Here is a 27,582-nt window from a genome sequence, read left to right as displayed (position 1 = left end):
TTGAGAAGTCAGCCAGGAGCCTGGGCAACCCACAAGCCAGTGAAGACCCAAGACCCAGCTGCCCCTGAGCTGGGGACCTAGGCCTGCCCAAGTAGCTGCTGCCAGACTCACCCAAGACAGACAGAGGGGCCACCCTGGATTCTCCCCTCCACTATAAGGTGCAACCGAGAAGGAAGCTAAGAGACACGGAGTCTAGGAATGTCAGTGTGAGGCCAGGAATGAATGCAAGGCTGACAAGCCATGGACAGAAACAACAGGACAAGCTGTCTTGAGCCCAGGTGTCCCGTTTCCCATCCCTAGGTACTTGGATCAAGACACTAGCATTGTGGACAATGGGTGGGAGGATTACTGTCATGTGATTAAGCTGGTGTGGATGGTTTTGGGAATGTGTGACTATAATTTGGAAACTGTGTATATGCCTGTTTAGGTACGCATTATTTCTCAAACACCCCTGCTGTCTGCTTCATTGGTTTTCAGTCATCTCTCATTGCAAGTGGTGCACGGAATTTTTTTAATGTATCAGGAAATTAGTTTCCTGGCACTATTGTCAGATTTCTTGTTTAGTGACATGAAATCTGACTACCATTAAAATTTTAAAGTCTGAAAAATTTCCCTAGAAATAGTACAAAAATTTGGTAGAATGTTCTTGAAGAAACTCCAAATCAGGCTAACATCATTGAAAATGCTCCAATGAAACTTCAAAAGGAAGAACATCTCCCATGCGGTTAATCCAAGATTCTCTGTCTCTTAATCGCGATCTGATTTTCTAGATTCTTGTGTAAAGTGTGCTCAAAGTCCACACAACAAGGGATTTTGGACAATGCTTTTAATGGCAAGTCATCGCAGCAGGTCTGCGGAGGTGCAGGGCAGCGCTCAGGCCTTGCTCAGTTTCTTCTTGATGAAGTAGCTCACCAGCCGCTGTGGCCTCTGCTGGTACTCGCTGAGCACATTGCGAGGGCTGCTGATCTGGTCCCCTTCCAGGCGGTTCAGGAGGGTGACACACACCACGGCCGCTGCAAAGGACAAAGACCACATCAAGGCAAGATGCCGGGGGTCTAACATTTCACAGGGACGGGATGAAGAACCCACGAGCTCTGAGGAGCAGCCTCTCTGCCTCCTCAGGAAACCAGGCTGCCCATGCAGTCAGGCGGGGCCAGAGGATGGAGTGCGGGAGGGAAAGGCGCTAGTCCAGGGGCTCGGAAGGCTCCTCCCTCTCTGACACCACCCTGCCCTGTCCCTCCCTTATTCTCGTGCCTGCTTCCAAAAGGAATTCACCATTCCAGGACCAGCTCAGGGCTGCAAGCACCACCTTGAAAGGCACATTTTGGCTGAGGTGATAAGGGAATTCTGCAGAGCTGTGAGCTGGCCTTCAAGGGTGGCTAGTACCTTGAGGGTAGATGAACCACAATTCAGAAAGCCAAAGCGCTTTGAAAGCCGAGTTTTTTATAGACCTGGTGGCAGCCTCATGGGGCAGCAAAACCTTTTTTGTCATTTTTCCTACACAAGGCCACTGAGAATCCTGCATTTTGTCATGTGACAATCAAAAGACATTCAACAGCATTGTGGTGACAACACATATGTCAGCAAGTGACTTGGGGGCAGCGGAAACAGAAACCAGAAATGGGTATCAGGGTGCCCCAGGAAGAGAGGCCCCAGCGAGGGGCTCCAGGAGAGCAGAAGTGAAGGGAGGAGGGGACGCCGAGGCCCATCAAGTGCCGTTTACCTTGGAGGCCGCAGGCGCTGCACATGGCGGCAAACACCGAGGACTCCATCTCGATATTGCGGACGCCGGCTGCGTAGGCTGCCTCCAGATACGCCTGCTTGTCCTTCTCCGTGTAGGAGCAGAGAGCCCCATCCAGACGGCCTTGCCCTGAGGCACACATGGAGACATGAGAACCACATGCATGTGAGAAGCTCCTACAACACATCAGCGCCACTGATGCCCAGAAGGACACAGGGACAAGCAAGACCCATCCAGGTCCTGCCTAGGTCCACTCAAACGGGTCATTATAACCACTCTGGGCGAAGTGTAACTGAGACAGCAGCCTGGCAAGTGGAAACACCAGTCCACAGCGAGAAGGCAGGCTCAGGGGACGGCCCAGAGTTCCCTGGCTGAAAGATGCCTCCCGGTATCCGCTGCCTCACCTTCATAGAAGTCCAAGGTGCACATGGTGTTACCCACCACTGTGGTGAACTCGCTCAGCTCTGCAGAACACAGCAACAGCTCCTGCACCAGCTTCTTGTTAAGGTCCGTTTTCCGGATGACCCGCTTCCCCAGGACAATCTGCTCAAACTCTGCCTTGAAGCAGGTATCCACTGCCTGCTCTGTTATGACCACAGTGCCGGGCTCCAGACCTGAGGAAGAAAGCAGACATCAAGATATGCAGGGTGTAAAACAAAATAAAATACAAGCAGGGAAGCCAGGGAGCGCACAGCAGAGCATATGGAAGAAAGAAGCAGATCCACCCACACATCCAAACACGAAGCATCCAGTACTGTTCTCAAATACACAGTGACCCATTTTCCCATTCAACTTTTTTTTAAGCTATGAAAGTAATTAATGCATGATCATTATGGACACTATGGAAGAGAAAGGCACAAAAAACAAAATAGAGGGCTGGGTGCAGTGGCCCACGCCTGTAATCCCAAGCACTTTGGGAGGCCAAGATGAGCAGATCACCTGAGGTCAGGAGTTCAAGACCAGCCTGGCCAACATGGTGAGACCCCATCTCTACTAAAAATACAAAAATTAGCCAGGCATTGTGCCGGGTGTCTGTAATCCCAGCTACTTGGGAGGCTGAGGTGGGAGAATCACTTGAACCCAGGAGGCGGAGGTTGCAGTGAGCCAAGATGACGCCACTGCACTCCAGCATGGGCAAAAAGAGCAAACTCCATTTCAAAACAAAACAAAAAAAGAATAAAATAAAAATGGCCAGGAACCTTCAAGTACTTTGTCCCATATTTCTTGCTTCCATTCACGGCGATTTCCCACTGTTGTCTGTCACTGAACCATATACCATGATGTGTTTCATTAATCCCTGTTTCATACCTTGTTAATATTTAAGATTTCAGGCAAATACTTGAAAAGTAAACCAGCAAAAGGCAGACTAGAACAGTATAATGAAGTCCCACACCCTAAACCCAGGTGAGCTATGACCAACTCCTGACCTACCTGGCCTTCCTCTCAGATTGATGCATTGTTAGGGTCCTGTTTCTATGTTCTGGGCGTGCCTTCCTGGAGTAGTTTCCTGTTTGTAGGGACATTACTCTGCTCCTTATTCTTTGTGTTATAATAATTTTAGATGGGATTTGACCATTGTTATGGACCTGGACTGAATGCTGGTTTCCCCCTCAAAATTCATAGGCTGAAATCCTAACCCCAAATGTGATGGTTTCAGGCAGCAGGGCCTTTGGGAGGTGATTAGGTCATGAGGGTGGAGCCTGCATGAGTGGGATTAGTGCCCTTATAAAAGGGACCCCGGAGAGCTGCCTGCCCCTTCTGCCATGTGAGCACACAGGGAGAAAACAGAGCTCTATGAATCCAAAAGTTAGCCCTCACCAGACACCAAGTTTGCTGACTCCTTGACCTTGGACTTCGCAGCCTCCAGACTATGCGATAAATTCCTATTGTTTATAAGCCACTCAGTCAATGGCATCTTGTCTATCAACCTGCAGGGACTAAGATAACTATGATCCACTTCTGATACTTATTTTAATGCAAAATTGGTTTTCCTAAACATGTGGGAGGGAACAAGAAGTCAGATCTTTTCCAGAGCTCCCAAGTCAGTTGCTTTCATGAAACATTAAAAAACATGGCTGATTGCAAAGACCTTTGCTTCGCTCCCCACATGTATCTGAACTCCTCTTCCCATTGCTACTCCTGCGGCTGTTCTGGGCAATTCAGAGTCTCCTTCCAGCAGCTTCTCCCAGCACTGGGGCTGGAGCTAGAGGAGAGCTTGGCTGATGCCTTGGTGAACCCACAGGGCCTGGAGTGGTCAAGCCCCTTGGAGTTCCAGCATCACTCACATTGGGACGCAGAGGCCCCCTCCAGTGTCAGCTGCCATCTTCACCATGTCCCCCTGCACCTTCCTAGGAGTGCCTGGGACTCTTGTTCTCAGGTCTGTCCATCACCTTGAGCTTCCCCCTGAGCAGCTGCCAACACAACCAGATCCTGAGGCTTTTTGTCTCCACCCATTCATACTTTGGGGTTTGTGAGGATAGCACATCACCTTTTATTATCAACTGTGTCCAGGGCTTTCTGGTTTTGCTCCCTAGTTGCGCTTTCCATTTTTATAGAGCAATTGAGGAAAATTCAAAATCTATACTACTCCCTCCAGAATTATCTGATCATTGTTTTAAAAATCACTCCAGAGCAAGAACTCAAGAACCATTCACTAGAGTTCCTGGCAGAGGCCAGCATGCTATGCACAGCTGTGTCAGGTGGGCAGCATCGGAGACTAAGCTTGCAGGACCGAGACAGCTCATGGCCGTTGGTGTGTTGTCCTAGGGACAATTTCACTAAACTTGGAATTACAGTCATACAAACACAGATTTTATGCATCAATCTCTCTATATAACAAAAAGAAAAGAGACAAGATAACATATTCAAAATATTTGGGTCTAAAGCAAGTCCTCTTTCAAGGTCAGGACACTTAAATTCTAGAATTGCTATAAATCCTAGATAGTCCAGGCCCTAGACTGCCTGGAACAAGTACACACAGGCCTGGCCAGCAGCGGCAAAGCTCAGCTTTCTCTAGGGCACATGCAGGCTTCTTCCCTGAGCTCTGAACACCTCGGTGGGAGCAGGAATCACTAGAACCCAGTTCTTAGCAGAAAGAATGGCACAGAGTTGGAACCCCAGAGAGCAAGACCACGTATTTAAAACAAACCTGCCTAACAGACTTTGGCTTACAATTCAACAATTTGTTAGCTTTTGCTTTCTCATTAAATCTCATTCTTTGTTTGCCATGTTTGTGGGGGTTTTTGTTTGTTTGTTTGTTGTTGTTGTTGTTGTTTTTGAGATGGAGTCTCGCTCTGTTGCCAGGCTGAAGTGCAGTGGTGCGATGTTGGCTCACTGCAACCTCCGCCTCCCGGGTTCAAGCGATTCTCCTGCCTCAGCCTCCCGAGCAGCTGGGACTACAGACGCGCACCACCATGCCCAGCTAATCTTTTGTATTTTAGTAGAGACGGGGTTTCACCATGTTGGCCAGGATGGTCTCGATCTCCCGATCTTGTGATCCGCCCGCCTCGGCCTCCCAATGTGCTGGGATTACAGGTGTGAGCCACCACGCCCGGCCAACCATCTTTGTTTTTTAAACAAAAAAAAAAATGTCCCTGTTGAGGATAGGGACATTTTAAGCTAATTTAAGGACACTTATCTGAGTTTTGTACTGCGCCTCTCTCTTCCCCCCTTTGATTTTCCTGTGTCTTTTCTCCTAAGGTGCTTCAAATCCCTGCAGGATTAGGGAGGAGGAAAAGTAAGCAAAGGAAAGGAGAGAATGGAGAAGAAGGGGGATTAGAAAGAATAAGAGAGAATCAAGCAGACAAGAAGGCACAAATTGTGTAACCCCAAAACGATGAGTTTCCCCCATATGCATGGTGTGGTGCCCTTCTACTGCCTAGCTCTGGGGTGCGGGTTGGGAGAACAGGTTGGACAAAAACAACAAAACAAGCTTCTTTTCACACCTCCTGTTAACAAGCTTCCCTTGAACAAAGCCAAGAAAGGAACTCTTTGTCTCTAATCCCACACCATGTAGAAGCTGCCTTGGCATGCCCCAGTCCCTCATCCATTCATAGGGCAAGAGGCCCCTCTGCAGACCTTACCTATCCCACCAGAAGTGCCAATGCGGATGATAGTGACGTTGGAGCACCGGGCATAGTACAGCAGCTTTATGAGCTCATGCAACATGATTGAGATAGAAGGAATGCCCATACCATGCTGGAACCAGGGAGAAACACCCATGTTAAGCCAAGGTTGTGACTTTGTCAATGTTCTGGCTGATGTTTCATGTGATGTAATTCAATCTAACATGCCCATTGACATAGTGATGAAAGATAAACTTTTTAAATATAAATTTAAGAACTAGTAACACTTTGGGAAACTTTAAAGTGTATGCAAAGCTGTCAAAGACAAAACCCCATTTGATCGACACAATTTGTCAAATAGGTAACAGCTGAGGACCCAGGGGCTCAGCAGGGAAGCAGCAGTCTGCTATTGCCAGGTAACAAACAGCTCCTTCTAGCATCTGAAGCCCTGCATAAATACCCACCCTATTCTCCCACACCCCACCACAGGTTAAAGTTTTATCTCCTTTCTCTTTTCTCCCTACACCCTCTGCTTCAGACAAACTAAGTAATCAGCTGGTTCCTCAGCCCACTGGACACAGGATGCCTTGCTGATCTTGTCTGCCTGTGCCTTTTCCTCTCTTGGGGTCTCTGCATACCTCCTTCTCCTGCTCTCCTCTTCAGAGCACCCCCCTAGTGTCACAACTTCCGTGATGCCTCTCCCCGGATGAACTCAGCACTTTCCAGGGGCTGTTCCTGTGGCAGAGCCATACAGTGGAGGCATCCCTGCTAGAATTGGTCACGGAGCCTTACACACAGGAAAGCCTTGCACAGATTATCAGTAACTGAATAATGTCTTGGCTCCCTGATATGTTCTAGTTGGTTGACATAGCTAGTGTCCTCAGCTGACTGGAGAGGTAGGGGTGCACATCTCAACAAAAGGGGTTCCCTTTCCTTACTCTGCAGCTGTTCATTTATATTGCTCCTGACAAAATCAAAACTGAAAAATGAAAAGACTTCTATGGTAGAATCTGGAGATTTCTGTGTTCACCATGCTCATTGCTAAATCAAAATGTGTTTTGAAGTAACTCACTGTGAGGTGGTAGAGGGGATTAGAGGCCTGGTACTTTGAGGCTCTCCTTCCATCCTGCTCCAGGCAGGGTGCCCCCTACTGTCCCTCCTCTACACCCCAAGCACTCTAACTCCCTGCACCTGCCACCCTCACACTGTGTAGACAGACAGCAGTGTATATGCATTTGTGTACTTAGTCGCCCCTGGAGACTGAGCCTCAAGGACGATAGCCTGAGTTCAATAATCTCTGAATCCCAGCTACTGTGGGCTCACCCTGCTCCCAGCCATTTACAGTAAGCAGGTGTTAGGGGACCAGCTGTCTGTGTGTGCAGAGGGGTGGGGCACAGGGGGTTGCAGAGCCTAGAGACTGAGCACAAGGGAAGGCAGGTACTCACACTGACAGACAGCACCGGTCCTACTTTATACATGGCATAGCGGTCAGTTCCCGCACAGATGTTGGGATAGTCTCTACCTGGGCAGTCAAGGCCCAGCTCTGCACCAACGCACCTGATGAAGGCTTTCATCCGGGAGGGGCTTCCACCAACACACACAAACTGCAGCCAGAGAAGAGAGACCCCCATTAGTGCACTGTCTATAGCAGAGGTCCTCAAGTGGGGCCCCTAGATCAGCAACATCAGTATTACCAATGAACTTGCTAAAAATATAAGTTCACTGGCCTCACCAGGACCTGCTGAATCTAAGGGGCCCAGGAATCTGCTTTAAGAAGGCCCCCTGGTGAGTGGTCAGGGTGGGCGGCCAAGCATCAAAAGGCAGTCAGCTCCACAAACGCAGGAATCCAGACCCTTGCTCTCTCTGAGGAGGTAATTCCAGGTTCTGTGCACCCTCGGCCTCCCTCCGTCATGTAGAAGGCGGCTTGTGGAGACAGCCTGGGTTTGAAACAGAGGGAGCAACTCCTCACTGTCCCTCTATGTTACCAGGGCCCCACAAAATGGGCTACTGATCGCTCTCTCACCTGGTTACTTGAGTGCCAAATAGCCAATGCTTGAGAAGAGCCAGCTGAAGCCTAGAGGAGGCTCAGGAAGTGATAGCTATTCTGGATGGGTCTCTCTCAGAGAAGTAAAAACTTTAATTTGCAGAACATCATGTAAGAAAATGTTAGTTTTGAAAAAAAAAATTTTTTTAAGTGAGTAAGTTTTTAAAGAGTTTGAAGATGACTGGGCACAGTGGCTCACGCCTGTAATCCCAGCACTTTGGGAGTGGGCAGGCAGATCACCTGAGGTCAGGAGTTCCAGACCAGCCTGTCCAACATGGTAAAACCCCATCTCTACTAAAAAATACAAAAATTAGCTGGGCATGGTGGCAGGTGCCTACAATCCCAGCTACTCAGGAGTCTGAGGCGGGAGAATCGCTTGAACCTAGGACAGGGAGGTTGCAGTGAGCTGAGATCACACCACTGTAATCCAGCCTCGGCAGTGAGACTCCAGCTCAAAAAATTAAAAAAAAAAAGTCTGAAGATAAAAGAAAAGAATTACTAACTATTCTCTAAACATAAAAAAGAAAATTCCATAGCCTGGAATAAAAATCACTATGGATTAACTTAATAGGATGAATGAAATTTTAATGAATTAAAAGCACATGGGAAGTTGTCCACCATTTGAAACCAACACTATCAAAGAACAGGATGATTGATAAGACATAACACTATTGTTTAATTATGATCCCATGTAGCAGCACTGGATTCTAGCGTCCTAGTATATTTTGATTTTTAATTCTACATGTCAGTTCATCTTTACCCATTAGACATTTCAAAGTCCTACGTTAAGATAAATCAGAACTAAGGGACTTAAGACTTTGTAGAAAAAATTAACTGGAAGCTGCATGAAGCAAAATAAGACATTAAAAGCAATTAACTAAACAGAATATCAATATGTATCTTATATTACAAACAAAATACAATGACCTTTATTTACTATCCTTTGCTTCCCTAGGAAATGTTTACATCTTTCTCTTCTCTCAATGAAGCATTAGGAAATTTGTTTTATATGTAGTTTCAAATGCATAGTCATGCCCCATGTAACGATGTTTTTTGGTAAGCAAGGAATCACATATACACAACAGTGGTCCCAGAAAATTATATAATACCATGATTTTACTGTAGCTTTTCTATGTTTAGATATGTATAGATACACAAATGCTTACCACTGTGTTACAACTGCCTACAGTATTCAGGACACTCACATGCTATAGAGGTTTGTAGCCTAGAGGCATATGGCCCAGGCAAGTAGTAGGCTCTACCACCTAGGTTTGTGTGGTTACGCTCTATGTTGTCCACACAATGATGAAATACCTAAGGCTGCATTTCTCGGACCGTATTTCCAGAGTTAAGCAATGCATGACTGCACTAAATTTGCAAAAGATGAATTAGGGAACAATTTGGCACTACTTAGGACAGTTTTACTTGCTAGTTCACATACTTGAAAGTTAAAAATTTGCAAAAATTTGGTAAACATTATGTCTTCATAAACTTGTCAGCTGTGGTCTCTCAAGCATTTGTGGGTTGGTCTACCTGTATAATATAGGAGGAGGTTGATCTTAAGACAAATTCCAAGGTGTCAACACCTGGCCTCTTACCTTCACATCTCCAAACAAGGCTGGGAAATTGTGTCTGCTAGTGGTGAGATTGAAATGATAGAGAATATCTTCTTTCATTTTTGCTATGTTTGGATTTAAAAGTCTGACGGGGCAATCACTGTTAAAAAACAAGAAAGTGGAAGGCTTATAGAACATCAGTGCCCGACAGCCGACATTATCACAGAAGTGCCCTGTGTCAGACACGAGGCTCATGGTGGGAGAAAGACAGGGCCAGATCCCGGAGATAAGACAACCCCAACATTGCCAAGGTCCCCACTTCTCTGTTCTTCCCCCTTCTCCTCCCTCTTAACCCCTGTTGCTCCCATGGCTCTGTTTGGAGGGCAATAGGGATGAAATCAGAAGAGCACACGAAAGTACACAGATGGAAATGTTTGATCTACCCATACAAGGAGTAGGGAGTATAGCCAGTTGCTCCTCTAATCAAGTTCATTCAATGTATAAACTTGAATTTATTTTAAAACTACTATGTTTACCATAGGAAATATGAACAGAAATAGAAGGAAAAACAACCTCTAATCCTACCTCCCAGAGATAACCTTTCCAATCTGCATACCTTCAATTTGTTTTTGTTTTTGTTACACTAGCTACCACTTCTCCAGCACGATATCCAATAGGAGTGACAAGATAAGACATCTGTTTATCTGCTAGAAAATGTGCTCATGGCACATGCTGGTCTAGAGCAAGCATCAGCAAACTTTTCTTCATAAAAGGCCAGATAATAAATACATGTGGTTTTGCAGGCTGCATGATTTCCGCTACTTCTCAAGTCCACCATAGACATGTGAAAGCAACTACAGATAGCACACAAATGAGTGAGTATGGCTGTGTTCCAATAAAACCTTCCTTACAAAACAAATGCCCCAGGTCTAGATGGGTCCCTCAAGCCTGTCGAAGTCCCTTAGAGCCAGCCTCAAATGTAGCTCCTTCAACAATGTATGCCTTCTGAGTCCTAGAGAAGGGTGGGCTCCCTTACAGGAAACAGAGGCAGACATGGGACGCTGATGTCAGAGCAATTGGGGACTTCTTTTTCTTCCTTCTGAGTCTGACTTTCTGCCCTGAACCCCACGGTCATGTCTCCTCCTCAATCTAACTCATGAGAAAAGAAAAAGATACAAGAGAGGCAAGGTCTCAGCTGCCACGGATTTGGAAATAACAGTTAAATAAGGGATGCACCCCCTTCACAGACATTGTCCATTCTCTCCCCACACGATGCTTGTTACACCTTATCTATATTTTAACACTGATATACATAATTAATGTAATAACTTTACCTCCAGAACAAAAATTTCTGGAGGCCATGACCACATCTTATATATCTCTGAATCCCACGTAACACACCACAGACAAGAAAAACAAGGTTGAGATGGTCCTGTCCTATTTTATCTATCATTTTATCAAATCCCTATTTCTATCTGGCACTCATCAACAGCAGACACCCAGGCTCCAAACACACAGATGGCCTATACCTGACTGCTTCCTCCTTTCATGCCTGTCAAATGTTCCTTCCCACCAATTCCCCTAGAGTGGGGCCCAGGTGAGCTCACATCTGAACATTTCAGAAAGGCTGATATAGAAAACTAAGTACAAAGGGTTATACACAGAGACAGGGAGATCTTTGTATAAGGGGACAGGGGGCTAGGTGACTGTCTCCTGTGTGGGCAGGCAGGGACTGTGCTGACTATACTAGTGAATCTGCTGAAAACCCTGCTCAGGAAGGCACAGCAGCCTGCCTGAAGCACAGAGCCACACCCGCCTGCCCCTAAGCCCACCTCTTCCTGACAAGCTATGGGGGGGAGGGGGTCTCCAGAATCAGGGTTCATTCTACTCTGGAATGTGGGGCAAGGCCATTTTTCAAGGGACCAAATCCAGAATCACGTGTGGTAAGGACCATCCTTGAACTTTTCTCAGAAAGCCTTTTTGATCTCTAGGCCAATCTGAAATTCTGACAATCTGCACACCCCACAGTATTTTAGGATCCTTTAGTGACAACTATTTTTCATGTAAGTAACATTTCCATTCTCCTCCTTCAGGATGTTAGAAATACACAGAGTACAACATAGAAGGGCTAAGAGTCATGCTTCAAAATAACAAAACAGGATGTGATTAAGACAACTTTGTCACATATTTCAAAATAAAATACTTGTCTTTTCTCCTTGATTCTGAGAAATGAAGAAGGAAGTAGGGTGTAACCGTGAAGACAGGCAATGATTTTAAAACATGAAAATTTGGCCGGGTACAGTGGCTCACTCCTGTAATCCCAGTACTTTAGGAGGCCAACGCAGGTGGATCACTTGAGCCCAGGAATTCGAGACTAGCCAGGGCAACATGGTGAAACCCTGACTCTACAGAAAATGTAAAAATTAGCCAGGCATGGTGGCATGCACCTATAGTCCCACCTCCCTGGGAGGCTGATGTGGGAGGATCACCTGAGCCCAGGAGGTTGAGGCTGCAGTGAGCCCTGATCACACCACTGCACTCCAGCCTAGGTAACAGAGTAAGACTGTCTAACAATAAAAAATAAAGTAAAATTTAAAAAGTAAATTTAACATGTACCATAATGAACCAGTAGATGCCCCAATTTATTTTTTGAAGGATTTTAAAATAACAAGTCAGAGACATACTACTTGGAAAAAAATATTTCTCTAGTCTACACATAATTTCAAGTGACTTTATTCTGCTTTATTCTACCACTTTATTCATCTAGCAAATATTCATTGAGCATCTACCATGTAAAAGAAATATATGAAATGAAAGAAATGAAAACTGTCTGGGCACGGTGGCTCATGCCTGTAATCCCAGCAATTTGGGAGGCTGAGGCGGGCAGATCACTTGAGCCCAGGAGTTTGAGATCAGCTTGGACAACATAGTGAAACCCTGTGTCTATGAAAAATACAAAAATTAGCCAGGTGTGGTGGTGCATGCCTGTAGTCCCAGCTACTCAGGAGGCTGAGGTGAGAGGATCACTTGAGCCCAGGAGGCGGAGGTTGCAGTGAGCTGAGATCACACCTCGGCACTCCAGCCTGGGTAAAAGGGCAAAACCCTGTCTCAATAAAAGACAAAAAGGAAAAAAAAGAAAGAAATGAAAACTGGCTTCTGATTCCAGGAGTTTATCAGCAGGGAAGACAAAGCAGTATCAACCTTTATATAAACTTGCCCAAATAGCTTAGGACCGGCACATGTGGAGACAAGAAGAAAATGAGATGGGTGAGACACAGGGGCCTGAGGTACTGGGGAAGGGGAAGTGGGAGGGCTCCAGAAAATGCTGGCTGAATCTCGCACCAACCAAGCATCCTGTGCTGGGTGTACTGAACATAAAGATGAGTAAGATCCAGTTCCACTCATGGAAGGCTTTCGACTTGGGGTAGAAATGAAGTTATTAATAGCTAGCACATATCAATTCATTTAATACTCTCAGTATAAACTAAGTACCATCAGTAACCCCATTCAAAGTCCAAGGTCACATCCTTCCTAAGAGGCTGTACTCCTGAGCTCTACACCTGACTGCCTTTCAGCAAGTGGAACATGATTAGCAGATAGCTGACGATAAAACAAGGGAGGGTAAAATAATTACTGAAGAGAGGGAAGGGGAGGAAACCCTCACTGAGTTGCTTGGCACTTGGTGTGCCGGCCCTGTTTTCTCCAGCCTTCATTTCTACCACTCCCCTCCACCCCCACCAGCCTCCTACTGGGCCTCAACCTCAAGCCATGGCAGGAGGAGGAAGGAGGGGAGCTCCAGAAACTGGGGACAAGGCATTTTTGGCTGTCAATGACTGAAAACATCAGGAATACTATTAGTTCAATTAAAAAATAATCACTGAGGCAGGCCACAGTGGCTCACGCCTGTAATCCCAGCACTTTGGGAGACTGAGGCGGGTGGATCACTTGAGGTCAGGAGTTTGAGACCAGCCTGGCCAACATGGTGAAACCCCATCTCTACTAAAAATACAAAATTAGCCAAGTGTGCTGGCTTGCACCTGTAATCCCAGCTACCTGGGAGGCCGAGGCACCAGAATTGCTTGAAACTGGGAAGCAGAGGTTGCAGTAAGCCGAGATTGCGCCACTCACTGCACTCCAGCCTGGGCGACAAGAGCAAAACTCCATCTCAAAAAAAAAAAAAAAATCGCTGCAGGGAATGTCCACATGCACCAGAAACTCCAAAATGGACACCAGGACTTCCGGGGAATGGAGGAGGAGAAGAGCATTGTCCATATGGAATTATGACCTGGGTATGCAGCTGTCACATGTGAGACTTCAGAAAGGTCTCAGGGAAGTTACAGAGGAACAAACGTCCAGGAGTCCAGAGCAAGGGGGGCCAGAGGTCACCACAACCCTGGGTGGTGCCAAGGTCAGAGGCCACCAAGACTGGGGAGAGGCCATGGCGGCAGGACAGAAGGCCTGCCCAGGTAACCCCAGCAGAGGTGGGAGACAACTTGGGGGGTGAGAAAATAAGAATAATCAGCAGATTAAAGTTCACATAGGAATCAGAATGAAGACAAGAAATTCTTGCTTTTCTAGCAATGCCTAAACACAAGTGGTGTCATGCCAAGCATACCAGAAGTATGACAAACTGCAAAGAAATAAGAAGGCATTTAAAATTCAGAACCAAGGCAGAGCTGAGTGATAAGCAGGGGATTTTGTTTAAGAAAGTGGCACACAGAGGAAAAACCTACTAGACAGAGATTTGAGCAGGGACTTGTCTGGTTTTCTGAAACAATATGTCCTAAGAATCAAGAGCTGAGGCCCCAGCGCCCAACCCCGGAGGTCTTTAACCATCTAATTTACGAACCTCCTGAGTCATTAATCCCTCCAGGCCTCAGTCTCTTTCACAAGCATCAAATGTGTTAATATATGTCAAGTCCTTAGAAAAATGTGTGGCACAACATATGCTCTATAAACAACCCAACCCCACCCAACCCGACCTGGAATGAAATGGAGCCTTACTTGTGACTTTCAGCTTTCTCTGCATTGGCTCCCGTGGCCGCCATTCCGCCAACTGAGGCAGGACCCTAAGGAAAAAAAAACCACAGAATGGAGTGAATCCACTCAGTAGAAACCAAGATCGTGCAGAGCCCCACTAATATGTAGAAAGTCAGTGCAATGAAGTGGAATTCCTTACACACCTGATGTAAGTGTGTGAATTGTGTGAGAAATAGAGAGAGAGGAGAGTGTGTATGTGTGTTTATAGCATTGCTAGTTTCAGAGAGGAGGTGCTGAAAATGTGCCAAAAGCCTAAGTGGACAGGCACCTCACACCTCCAGAGAACCTGTCCCCTTTATGCCTGTAAACCCAGTACTTTGGGAGGCCAAGGCGGGTGGAGATCATGAGTTCAAGACCAGCCTGTCCAATACAGTGAAACACCATCTCTACTAAAAATACAAAAATTAGCCAGGTGTGGTGGCAGGCGCCTGTAATCCCAGCTACTCTCAGGAGGCTGAGGGAGGACAATCGCTTGAACCTGGGAGGCAGAGGTTGCAGAGCGACACTCCGTCTCAAAAAAACAAAACAAAAACCTGTCCCTTATTCCCAATTTCCCAGCCCAGCAAGTCAAGACTCACTGACCCAACACATCACACCTCTCTGCTTCCCTTTTCTTTTTTTAATAGAGACAGAGTCTCGCTCTGTCACCCAGGCTGGAGTGCAGTGGTACCATCTCGGCTCACTGCAACCTCCGCCTCCCAGGTTCAAGCAATTCTTCTGCCTCAGCCTCCCGAGTAGCTGAGACTACACACACACGCCACCACGTTCAGCTAATTTTTGTATTTTTAGTAGAGATGGGGTTTCACCATGTTGGCCAGGCTGTTCTCGAACTGCTGACCCCAGGTGATCCACCAGCCTCGGCCTCCCAAAGTGCTGGGATTACAGGTGTGAGCCACCGCGCCCGGCCTCTGCCTCACTTTTCTAGAATCTCAGATGCTCTTCTCCCCAGGAAGAATTGGGTCAAAGATGGGTAAAAGGTATCAGCTCCAGGGGGAGCAGCGGGGACAGGGGACCACCATAGGAGGGAGAGGGACTGAGGCTGACGTGAGTCAGCCCACGGCCCCGTCTCCACTGCAAAGTCCCATGAAGGAAAACGTGGCATACCTGCAGTTATTCTACTAGGGCTCAGTAGTCAGAAACCCCCAAGACCACTTCTCTGTGTGGAGAAGGGCAGGGTTTTGCCAGAGCTCTTTGAAGGAGGGTGAGACTCACGTTTTGAACTCAGTTAATAAAGCAACAAATCCTCAAATGCCGTGTAATGGCCAGGCTCCCAACTCCCTGGAAAGCCTTGCAGAGTGGGCAGGATTCATGCTGAGAGGAAGAGAGTGAAGCACTGGGCCTACGGGATGATCCAAGGCTCATAAAGACATCAGTAGGAGTCTGTGAAGTGGAGCTGCTTTCCTGAGGTCAAGCCAGTTGTTTCCACCACACGGTTCTCACCTTCGTAACTCAGCAGTCTCTTGTCACCAAGCTAAAACCCAAAAGGTCCCTTTTTGGAGAATGGGATTTATTATTACCATAATACAGTGATCATTTCCAGCAAATTTTGAATGCCAGGGAAAACTACAGTTGTTAGGTGTGGGGAAAAATGTTCCCTCCAATTGCCGCCTTAAATCTCTCCACCAGGCTTTCATTCTCCCTTAGCATTTACACAACACTTCTTTGGAAATCCCAGCCTACTGCAGTCCAGCTAAGGAGAGCTAAGAAGGGGAATAAGGTGTGGTGTTGTTAATTTTTTTTTTTAATTCAACACTTTATTCTTCATTTTTTAGAAACAGGGGGCCATGCACAGTGGCCCACGCCCCTAATCTCAGCACTTTGGGAGGCCGAGGAGGCCAGATCACTTGAGGTCAGGAGTTCAAGACCAGCCTGGCCAACATGGTGAAACTCCATCTCTACTAAAAATGCAAAAAAGTAGCTGGGTGTGGTGGCGCATGCCTGGAATCCCAGCTACTCGGGAGGCTGAGGCAGAAGAATCGCTGGAACCCAGGAGATGAAGGTTGTAGTGAGTCGAGATCATGCCACTGCACTCCAGCCTGGGTGAAAGAGCAAGACTCTGTCTCAAAAAAAAAAAAAAAAAAAGAAACAAACAGGGTCTCACTCTGTTACCCAGGCTGGAGTGGAGTGGTGCAATCACAGCTCACTGCCGCCTCAAATTACTGGGCTCACGTGATCCTCCCACCTCAGCCTCCAAGTAGCTGGAATTACAGGCATGAGTCACAACACCAGTGTGAAGGGAATGAGTTTTAAAAGAGGTATCACACCTTGGCCCCCGCTTCACCAGGGGCCAAATGAAGGACAGTGTAGGGATGAAGCTTCATGAATAGGCAGAGCTACCTCTCCCTACACATGTGGAAGGAGGAGAGAGAAGCCGGGGCAGTGCTTCTTATCAAAAGGCACTACAGGAGGATCCCGGGGCGTCGGTGTCTGGTCATGATTTCAGGCCTTCTTCAGGATCCATTAAGCAGACCTACCGACTGAGGGAAGAAGTAGGGTTTAGGGTCAGGCAGAGTCCTGATCCCCAGGGCCAGTTTCTGTGGGGCAGGAACATTCCCCCGTAAGAGTGGCTCCTCTGAAGAATGTGCCCTCTTACAACCTCCCCTAAAACTCTGCCCCCTCCAGGCTGCTATTTTTATTTTTGTCTTTAGGGGTAGGGAGCTAATGGGAGGGAGCAGCCCCCCCAGTGAACCAGGCAGGGGAAGAGCTAAGAGGTGAGCTCCCTTGGGCCAGCAGCTGAGAACATCCCACTGAATCAGAGACTGCTGAGTGGCCCCTGGAAAGCTCTCCAGAGAGAATCCAACCCCATTTGTAGAAAAGGAAACCAAGCCAAAGACAGAACTTCCCATCTGGCCTTGTAGAGTAAGGATGTTTCTCTCTAGGTTTGGTTGCTTTTCTTTACTCTGAACCAGAGAAACCAAGGCCACATCAGCAGAGAAATCAGTTCCCTTGTCCAGTCACTGCCTTCCACTGGCTCCTTCCTAGTGGGCTCCAGGACCAGCCTCACTCTCTTTTTCCCTTTGTAATCTTAGTACCTGCAGGATCCCCCCTCCTGGGTGTGAGTGTCCTAAGAACTAACTTCTCTCCACTTTTCAGCCCTGCACTCAGGGAGGGTCTATTTAACCACACCCATGTAGGCAGAGAAAGTTGCAGATGTCTGCAGTGCTCCAGTGGAAAAGACCCTGGTGTTGAAGATGTCAGACTGCGCTGATTTTAGAAAACCTTTCTCCTAACATTGTACCACAATGTTCTCCAACTTCCGTAAGGAAATGAAATTCAGTTTCTCAACAAGTCTTCTCTCACCTCTCTAGAAAGCCATGCTCTTCGCTCCCCTCCCCACATAACAGGAGAGTTTTGCTGGTTTTACCTGGGCTGCAAATTCTACCTCCCAGGGAAATCCTAAACCTGGCTTAGGATTTGGCTCCCCAAGGAAGACTCTTTTCGGTGATCACCTGGGGCTTCCTACCTATTACCAGCCAGATCCATCTTACTTAAAAAAAAAAAAAACTGAAGATGTTTTTGATTTTTTTTTTTTTAGTTTTAACCCGTTAAACTCAAATCAGATTGGTAAGTTACTTGCATAAATAACTTAGCTTGTAAACATTTAAAATACTTTTTTGAATGAACATATTTCAAAAGCAAATGTGTGTGAGAGAGAGAGGAGAAGGAAGAAGAATGTTTGTTGTTTATCTTTAGGGAAGAGGAAAACCTAGAAGTTTCATTTTCTGTTATATATTTGATTTTTGGTTTTTGGGGTTTTTTGTTTGTTTGTTTTTACAATAAGTTTGCGTTAATTTTAAGATCAGTAAAGTCAACAAAATTCCACTTTGACAAAAAGCCCATGTAAAGAAACACTAATTTATCCTTCTTAAATGAAACATGAATGCCCACCAGTGCTGAAAGTATTGGAACCAAGAATATAATTTGTGCTCGATACACCTGTGCTGAATTAAAACGGTCTGCGGTGATGAGGTTTAATGCAGAGGACTAGAAGGTCAGGGTAGCCTCTGAAAAAAGAAATAATGTAAGAGCAGCTGAGAAGTGGGGAAAGCCTGGGCCAAAATGCAGATGGGCAAACAAACTGAAAGGCGGGAGAGACAAAGGCCTGCCCTGGGAATGGCTCAGCAGCGCTTGTAGAAATCCAGAGTAAGACATTCTTTCTATTCAAGGAAGTCACAAAGTCTTTTAAAGACCCGCGGTTACAGCCAATGAATGGAACCAATGGTCTTTTTAACCGTAAGACCCCAGGAAGGTAGAAAATGAGCCAAGGAAAGGCCAGGCAGGGGACAGTGGGGAAAGGAAACAGGGATGGAGAAGCAGAGAGGGAAGTGCAGAGACAGGTCACCCAGGCGCCTGGAAACTGCCTCTATGGCCTTCACGGGAAACGGCCTCTTTCTACTCCGGATCCCAGACTGTGTTTCTTTGAAACTGACCGTCAGAGGAGAGCGGCTGGAGGCGGACAGACGTCTGCAGTGGGAGGCGCTCCAGGCGTTCCAGGCAGTGTCCTGCCGGCGAGTCACCCGCGACCGCGAGTCACCTCACCAAGCCCTGAATTGGGACAGGAGACGAGACGTGTCGACGAGCTGCGGAGTTCCTCGCTTCTCTGGGCCCTGCCAGGTCCAAGAACAGGTTGCCATATAAAAGAATCGTGAAGGGACCCCCTTCCCCATGCAAATTATGTCATATAACGCATATGCCTGTGAAGTTTCTCTGCGAAGCTGCCAGATAACTCGATGCCAATATTTTATGCGGTAACATTTTGTTAAATGTTGACTCGATGGCCACTTGACGCCATCTGAACTCTGAAAGCTCGCGTAACAATCATCCTCCAAATGAAATTTTACCCCCTTCTCCCTTTAAAAGGCGGTGGGGACAAAACATCACCTCGTCACTTAAGTCACCAACTCCTTCCTCTTATCTGGGGCTCCCAGCATAGTTCTAGGGGTTGCCGCACTCCCCGTCCGGGTTTGGGCTGCGAGAAGCGCCCGCCTGCGCCCTGCGGGACCTGACCCTGCCGGCTCTGCCTCCACCCTCGCTGCGCCTCGGCCCGGTGGGCTCCCCGCCCAGGGCCCCGCGCGCTCCGTCGCCGGGACGTGGGAGAGATAGGCACGGGGTGGACCCGAGGAAGCACATCCCGCCCGCGCGCTTCCCCCCACGCCCACCTCGCTCCGCACACACCAGCCCCAGAACCTCCCGGCCGCGCGCCCGCCTCCCCGCGCAGCCGCGCCGGGCCGCTCTCTGCTCCTCTGCAGCTGACAGCCAAGGTGCACCAGAGCCTCCGTCACCGCCCCTACAGGTAAATGGGCACGTGGCCAAGGCAGGGGACGGGCTAGACCCCTGGGAAGAGAGAACGGCGGGAGCCGGGCCGCGGGCGACTCACCTACTCGGCCTGCGCAGAGACCCGCTACACCCGCGGCGCCATCCTCGCACTGCGACACCGGCGACAAACACAATGCTCCAGGGCCGGACGAAGGGACGGCTCTCGGGAGGCTCGCGGACGGCGGGGCGCGGGTCTGTGCGCCGGAGCACTCGAATGAGGGAACCACTTGCGAGGTGAATCTCATATGGAGTCTGCGAGCGGCCCCGCCCTGCCCGGGGGTTACCGCTAGGCTCGGGCCCCGCCTGCCCTGGGCCGGCGAACTCAGCTGACCGCATCCTGGGCCATCCCGCAGACAAGCCCCGGCCGCCCTCACCTTCCTCTGCCCCTCTGGCCCCGCCTCCCCCGCCTTCCTCCTCTCCCCCCTCCCGCGAAGGTCCTGGGAGGCTCCGCCCGCAATTGCTTCTCCCCTCTGCAGAGCACTTGGGCAATTGTAAAGAACCAGCAGCCAGTTCTGTTACTCATTAAACAGCCCCTACTACAGAGGAAATCTTACCCACGTGGTCCTAACCTGGGGCGGAGGAAACCGGGCTAGAAGCGGCTCTAGTACTAACCCAAGGTCACGCCGCCAGGCAGGATCCCCGGTCTGTCTGGAGGTGGCCCCGCGGCTGGGGCCAGCGGAGAGAAATGACAGCGTGGAACCAGCCCTGGCCCGGTGGTCGGGAATGTGGAGCTGGCACTGTCACTGTGTGTACCCTGGATCTCTCTGGACGGCCTCGGCTTCCCCCCTGGGGAGTTTCTCTGGGACCTTCCTGATCCTGGGAGTTCCCGCTTGCTGGGGCAAAGCCAGGAGCTCGCCCGAGGAGGGGAAGTGAGTCATTCATTTCGAGTCGCAGCTAAGTGGCCGAACTGCCTCAAACCGGCGCTGCACTCTGACCCCCAGGGGCCAGACCTGCCTGCCCCCGGCCGGTGCCCACTCTCCGTCTCAGGCGTCTTTCCTGGTCCTCTCCCTGCTTCCCGAACGCGCACTCTGGTGAGAGCACAGAGCCTGGGAAAGAAGACGACCTAGAGGCCCGGGCAGCCCAGCACCTCTGTTACTTGCTTCCTAAAGGGAACTCCAGTTCCTGAGAAAACATGGGGTTGGGCCGGGAGTGGTGGCTCACGCCTGTAATCCCAGCACTTTGGAAGGCCGAGGCGGATGGATCACCTGAGGTCAGGAGTTCGAGACCAGCCTGCCCAACATGGTGAAACCCCGTCACTACTAAAAATACAAAAAATTAGCTGGACGTGGTGTCGCGTGCCTGTAATCCCAGGTACTAGGCAGGCCGAGGCAGGAGAATTGCTTGAACCCAGCGGAGGATGCAGTGAGCCGAGATCGCGCCGTTGCACTCCATACTGGATGACAAGAGTGAAACACACAAACAAATCAAGGAAGGAATTAAGGGTTTTATTGAAAATGAAAGTACGGCCAGGCGCAGTGGCTCACACCTGTAATCCCAGTACTTTGGGAGGCCGAGGCGGGTGGATTACAAAGTCAGGAGTTCAAGACCAGCCTAACCAAGATGGTGAAACCCCGTTTCTACTAAAAGTAAAAAAAAAACAAAAAACAAAACAAAAAAAAACCTAGCCGGGCACAGTGGCAGGTGCCTGTAATTCCAGCTACTTGGGAGGCTGAGGCAGGAGAACCACTTGAACCTGGGTGGCAGAGGTTGCAGTGAGCTGAGATCATGCCACTGCATTCCAGCCTTGGTGACACAGTGAGACGCCATCTCAAAAAAAAAAGGTAAATGAAAGTACACTCCACAGTGTGGGAGTGGGCCTGAGCATAGGGGCTCAAAGGCCCCATTCCAGAATTTTGGGGAGTTTCAATGTCCTCCACTTGGGGCACACACTATGTAAATGAAAGGGATGATGCAAAGTTACAAAGTCATTTACTTGGCCTACGCAGAGGCTATTTCCTGTCATAGCTAAAGTGTGAATCGGCCTTATGTTCCCTGCCTCCAGACCCTATTTTGCTGTCTCAGACTGAAGACTGAAACTGGCCTGGTTAGGAAGTTGGCTATTCTCTCTCTCTGAAGGTAGATTAACAACTTAGTTCTGGTTTTGTTACCGGAAAAGGGTCCCAATCCAGACCCCAAGAGAATGTTCTTGGATCTTGCGCAAGAAGGAATTCGGGGCCAGGGTGAGTCCACCGAGTAAAGTGAAAGAAGCAAGCTTATTGAGAAAGTAAAGGAATAAAAGAATGGCAATTCCATGGGCAGGGCAGCCTCTAGGGCTGCTGGTTGGCTATTTTTATGGTTATTTCTTGATCATATACTAAATAAGGGTGGATTATTCATGAGTTTTCTAGGAATTCTTCCTTTTAGAACATATAGGGTAACTTCTAAATGTTGCCATGGTATTTATAAACTGTCATGGTGCTGGTAGGAGTGTCGTTTAGCATGAGAATGGATTGTAATTAGCGAATAATGAGCAATGAGGAAGACCAGAGGTAGTTTTCCTCACCTTGCTGGTTTTTGGCAGGTTTTGGCCAGTTTGGGCTGGCTTCTTTACTGCATCCTGTTTCATCAGCAAGGTCTTTGTAACCTGTATCTTGTGATACCACCTGCCAACCTTCTATTTCATTCTGTGACTAAGGATGCCTAACCTCTTGGGAATGCACTCCAGCAGATCTCAGCCTCATTTTACCCAGCTCCTATTCAAGATGAAGAGTCTCTGAGTCGACCCCTTCTGACATATTTCCTGACTCTACAACCCTTAGGATTAAGGGTTCCCTTGTAAAAGGGAAGGGGGAATAACCAAATAACTCACCCCTTTCTTGGAAAACTCAGGAATAATCCACCCCTTGCTTAGCACATATTCAAGAATAATCATAAAAAATACCCACCAGCAGCCCTTGGGGATGCTCTGCCTATGGAGTAGCCACTCTTTAATTCCCTTCCTTTCTTAATAAACTTCCTTTTACTGTTCTCTGTGGACTCACCCCAAATTCTTTCTTGTAGGAGATCCAAGAACTTTCTCTAGGGCTCAGGATCAGGACACCTTTCCAGTAAGTTTGGTGACCTGGAACTTTAACATGGGTGACTTTATTTTTATTTTTAGTCTTGTCTTTTGGGGCCTAGTGCAAGAGCTTAGTCCAAAACAATGGCCTCCTATAATTTGTGTTTAACATTTGTCAGGTTAAAACCTTGTCAGTGTGACAAACTGGAAACAAAATTGTGTCGGGCCACTACTAAACCACACCCAAAATACCTGTGTCATCAATGTTTGCAAGCAGAGAGCAAATGCAGCCCACCAATGGCCACCTACAGCAGCAGCTGCTAGAGGCAGGAAAGTCTGGAAGAGACCCAGGGCTTGCAGGCTCAGCCAGGATCCCCCTGCTCCTCAACAAGGTCTTTGGGCTCTTTCAGAGATGCAGTTGGCCCTGAACTCTGAGAGGTGGGGAGGGAAGGGGTTGAGAGGCTGAAGGCCAGGCCACACCAGATAGTGACACACCACTGCCCTTCAGGTTTCCCAAATCTAAGTAACTTCAAACTATTTGAAATTCTCCCAAAGCTAATGTGTCTACCTAAAAGAAAGATGAGACAAAATTAACATAGAGAGTTTATTTGTGCCCAGGTTGAGGACTGTAGCCCAGGACACACTTCTAAGTTGCCATGGGGAGTGCTCCAAGAACAAAAAGGAGGCTCAAGTTTTTAAAGAAAAAAGAACAGCTCAGGAGATGGGGCGATTGCAGAGTTGTCAGGAATCCTCACTGGTTTACAGAAATAACATTGGTTAGTGATTGGCCACACAGTGTTGAACTATAGGGTGGATGGCATCTTATGGCTAATTGGCCTCAGTTAGTCTACAGCCACATAGCAAGTGGCTTCAAGAGGTCACCACTTAGCTGAAGGGGGAGTGAGCCATGACTGCTGTTCCGTTCTAAATGTTCTCTGGGCCTGATAATTTAAAGGCTCACCTTCCTCAGGAAAAGAAATGTGTTTGTTGTTTGTTTGTTTGTTTTCTTTCTCAGATAATATTTTAGAGATAGTAGCTGAGGCTTCTTCTCTGTTTGTCCTCACTTCCCAATTCCTCATGCAATTGCTCTTTTCTTTCCAACCCAGCAGCCATACAGATTTCTAGAACACCCCTCAGAGAGGGCAGAAATTGAGCCGCAGTGTTTTCTAAACAGCTGCCTGGTCCATTCGTGGGTCATGAAACCCATGTGGTGGGTCACAGCTAGCATTTTCATTGTCAGTGAGACAGAATGGAGTGGAAAAGCCTCTGCCTGCTTTCCACACCGGAGCACGTACTTTTGTCACACGAACTATGACTCAGACACCACAAACCCAGACCAGGCCTCCAGGTCAGAAGTTGACTCCCCTGAGGCCTGTGGTGAGACTACAGCATGACTCAGACCCCTGAGATTTCAAATTCTTGCCAAAATACAAAAAGTGAGATTCTTCCCGCCACCTCTCACTCATCATATAGAGCTACTCAGTCCCCTGACCCACCCCCAGCTCAGATAGGCTCACAGTGGCAGGCCCACTCCCCTGGCAGCTGAGTCCAGTCTGATGAGCCATCACTTTCCCAGGTTGCTGGTCCTAGTAGTCAACAAAGAGAGTCAAACTCTGTAAAATATTTGAAGAGATTTATATTCTAAGCCAAATGTGAATGACCATGGCCCGTGACACAGCCCTCAGGAGGTTCTGAGGACACGTGCCCAAGGCGGTCAGGGTGCAGCTTGGTTTTATACGTTTTAGGAATGCATGAGACAGCAATCAAATACATTTAAGAAATACATTGGTTTGGTCCAGAAAGGCAGGACAACTCAAAGCAGGGTAGGGGGCAGGGTTCAAGGCTATAGGTAAATTTAGACATTTTCTGGTTTACAATTGGTTGAGTTTGTCTAAAGACCTGGATTGATAGAAAGGAAATGTCCAGGTTAAGATAAAAGATTGTGGAGACCAAGGGTATTTGAAGTCTTATGGTGGCTGCCCTTAGAGACAATAGATGACAAATGTTTCCTATTCAGATCTTTAATAAAAGGTGCTAGACACTTAGTTAATCTCTTTTTTTTTTTTTTTTTTTTTTGAGATGGAGTCTCACACTCTCGCCCAGGCTGGAGTGCAGTGGCGCGATCTCGGCTCACTGAAAGCTCCGCCTCCCAGGTTCACGCCATTCTCCTGCCTCAGCCTCCCGAGTAGCTGGGACTACAGGCGCCTGCCACCACACCCGGCTAATTTTTGTATTTTCAGTAGGGACAGGGTTTCACCATGTTAGCCAGGATGGTCTCGATCTCCTGACCTTGTGATCCACCTGCCTCGGCCTCCCAAAGTGCTGGGATTGCAGGCGTGAGCCACCGTGCCCGGCCAGTTAATCTCTTTAAAATTGGGAGCGCCTGGAAGAAAAAGCTCTAGCTATGTTAATAGAGATTTTTTACAGATGCAAATTTCCCCCACAAAGGACAGCTTTGCAGGGCCATTTCAAGATATGGCAAAGAAACATGTTTTGGGATAAAATATTTTTATTTTCTTCCCTGTCTTGTAATGTTATGCCAGAGTCAGGTTGGAAAGTAAGTCACGATATATAGGGTTAAATAAAACCCATCTCATGAGAATTCATCGTTTATAGGGCATGACTCCCCAGACCCCTTAGATAAGAATTTGGGCAAGATAAAAAAAAAACGTCAGAGCTTAGTCCTCACAGTCAATGGCTAGCCTCCAAGGAAGTGGAGGATTCCCACAGGATTCCAGCTGCCCAGAGGCTTCACAGGCATATCCATGTTTACAGAAAAGATAAAGGCCATGAGATATTTATACAAAACACTTAGGAGTCACAGCCAGCTACCCAGCGGATGCCAGTGGCTGACTGGTTCTTGCCCTCTCAGTCTTCACCTTTAGGAGAGGTGGTGCTGGCAGGATGTGGTATTTCTCATTCAGGGCCTCTGGAACCATCCAATCTAGGAAACACCCTTGTCTCATGCCTTGCTGCCACACAGCTCCATTTGCTCTCCAGTTTTCCAAGAAGCCTTCTACCTGACTGGTTTTGCTCTAAACCACTATCTCAGACTGAAATTCTTCACAAATTCCACCCAGGAATAATAAGGGTTCATTTCTGAACTGGACTCAGCATGCCATATGACCCATGGAGATATTTTCCTCATGAGATTTGACACAGGGGTCGTTGGCCATGCCGCACCCTAGCTGATGACTGGGCAAGTTACCAAAAACCATCTGAGCCAGCCTCCTCGTCTACGCGAGGGAATAATATGGTTCTGCAGGATGGTTGGGGTCAGGGAAAAATGTATTCAAATTAGCAAATTCTTGCCAAAATACAAAAAGCGAGATTCTTCCCACCAACTCTCACTCATCATATAGAACTACTCAGGGCCCCATGTATACATATGTAACAAGCCTGCATGTTGTGCACATGTACCCTAAAACTTAAAGTATCATAATAATAAAATTAAAAAAAAAAAGAAGGCTTTTCTGGTTCATTGTTCTGTTATTCTGCTGCTTATGTTTAGAAAACACGCAGAGAGCTAGGATGAGGCATTCTTGGAGCCACCTCGTTAGAAAAATGAAGTCTGATGCCTTGCTTTCACAATGGCTGGTAAGAGTATAGTTTTAATCTATCATTGTTTCCTTATGCTTGCTATCTCACATGCCAGGTAAAGCTATTTGCTCCCTCGTCTCACTCTATCCCATTTGTACCCCTAGGTAGGAGAATGTGGTCTGGAAAATGAGGTGTCACTGTTGATCAGACATCATCACTTTTCTAGTGACTGTCAGCTTAGTTTTGTCCTATAGTTGTCTTGATTTCCAGCTAGGTAATGAGTGTGACATATCTTTAAGGTTTGGGTGTGCCAATGTACTGGAGACAGAAAATTGACTCAGTAATTAAACCATAGCCTGAAACTTGCATGTTCAATACAGGCCTGCAATTTCCTTTACCTAGGCTTGGTCTCAGGTATTCTTCATAGTAAAGGTGATATTGCTATTGTATCACTATGATTCATGGTGTTAGGACACCAAATTCCTCATTACATCTTTATTTTAAACTTCTAAACTAGTATAGCTCCTAGGATTAAAAGGATTGCAGATTTTTAATTTTTTTAAAAAAGAGGCAGTATTTAGGTGTACCTGGTAGGGGAGAGAACAAGCATAAGGAAAAATGAATAAATTGGGGCTGTACTGTTACCAGCCATTTTGAAGACAAGGTAAAGCTTTTTCATTTTTCTGATGAGGCAGCTCTGGGAATGCATTATCTTGGTTCCCTGCATGTTTTCTGGGCATGGGAAGCAGCATAACAAACAGAACAAAGGAGTAGAAAGCTTTCTATTTCTTACCCCATGCAATTGTTTGATTTTGAGATTTGAGCTAGGTATTTCAAGGACTGCCATTAACCAGCTGTGTAACCTGGTGTTAACTGTTAAGTTTTACTCACTTCAAATTTGCTTTTGTTTCTCCAAAACGTTTTGCACATTTATAAGATAAATAAAAATCAGCATTTTTAGAAGGCAGCTATCTATGATCACCACTCTACCACCAATGCCACTAAAATCTGTATTCTTGATTACCTGCTGGAAATAAAAATGTAATTGCTAAAATACGCAGTATAAGTTAAGTGATACATTACAAGTAAAGATCTATCATGTGTTGTTTCAAGTTTCACTTAATGTTCTTAAGAAAATAATGGTAGTTTGAATTCTCTACAAATATGTTCAGCCTATAATATTCTAAATTTACAGATGCTTGAGAACACACAATATTTTTGATTAACTGAATGTCAAACTATTATCCTACCTTGTAAATAGCATAGAAATTTTAACTATAGTC

General features: G+C 47.3%; 1 protein-coding gene and 1 long non-coding RNA gene across 9 annotated transcripts; one reads left to right on the top strand and one right to left on the bottom strand.

The window, feature by feature from the left end:
- Window positions 1–811: 811 nt before the first annotated feature.
- On the bottom strand, window positions 812–21,337 carry UPP1 (uridine phosphorylase 1). 8 transcript variants are annotated; one of them, XM_055347362.2, is made up of 9 exons: window positions 20,374–21,337; window positions 18,876–18,990; window positions 14,410–14,474; window positions 9,448–9,565; window positions 7,251–7,409; window positions 5,824–5,938; window positions 2,146–2,355; window positions 1,724–1,870; window positions 812–1,013 (listed from the first exon to the last, which is right to left on the bottom strand). In XM_055347362.2, the coding sequence occupies exons 3-9, from the start codon at window positions 14,451–14,453 to the stop codon at window positions 874–876; spliced, it is 933 nt and encodes a 310-aa protein (XP_055203337.1). In that variant the 5' UTR covers window positions 14,454–14,474; window positions 18,876–18,990; window positions 20,374–21,337; the 3' UTR covers window positions 812–873. The 8 variants fall into 8 exon arrangements, with proteins under 8 accessions (XP_055203337.1, XP_018887222.1, XP_055203335.1 ...); XM_019031677.4 differs by lacking the exon at window positions 20,374–21,337 and adding an exon at window positions 19,823–20,161 and having other exon boundaries at window positions 18,876–19,052; XM_055347360.2 differs by lacking the exon at window positions 20,374–21,337 and adding an exon at window positions 19,823–20,114.
- Window positions 21,337–27,353, top strand: LOC134758923 (uncharacterized). Its single transcript, XR_010134675.1, has 2 exons — window positions 21,337–21,542; window positions 26,271–27,353. It is a non-coding gene; the product is annotated as an uncharacterized lncRNA (long non-coding RNA).
- Window positions 27,354–27,582: the final 229 nt, after the last annotated feature.

This window comes from Gorilla gorilla, chromosome 6 (assembly GCF_029281585.2).
Source record: "Gorilla gorilla gorilla isolate KB3781 chromosome 6, NHGRI_mGorGor1-v2.1_pri, whole genome shotgun sequence".
Taxonomy (NCBI): Eukaryota; Metazoa; Chordata; class Mammalia; order Primates; family Hominidae; genus Gorilla; species Gorilla gorilla.
This window is presented reverse-complemented; position numbering and strand designations above follow the sequence as displayed.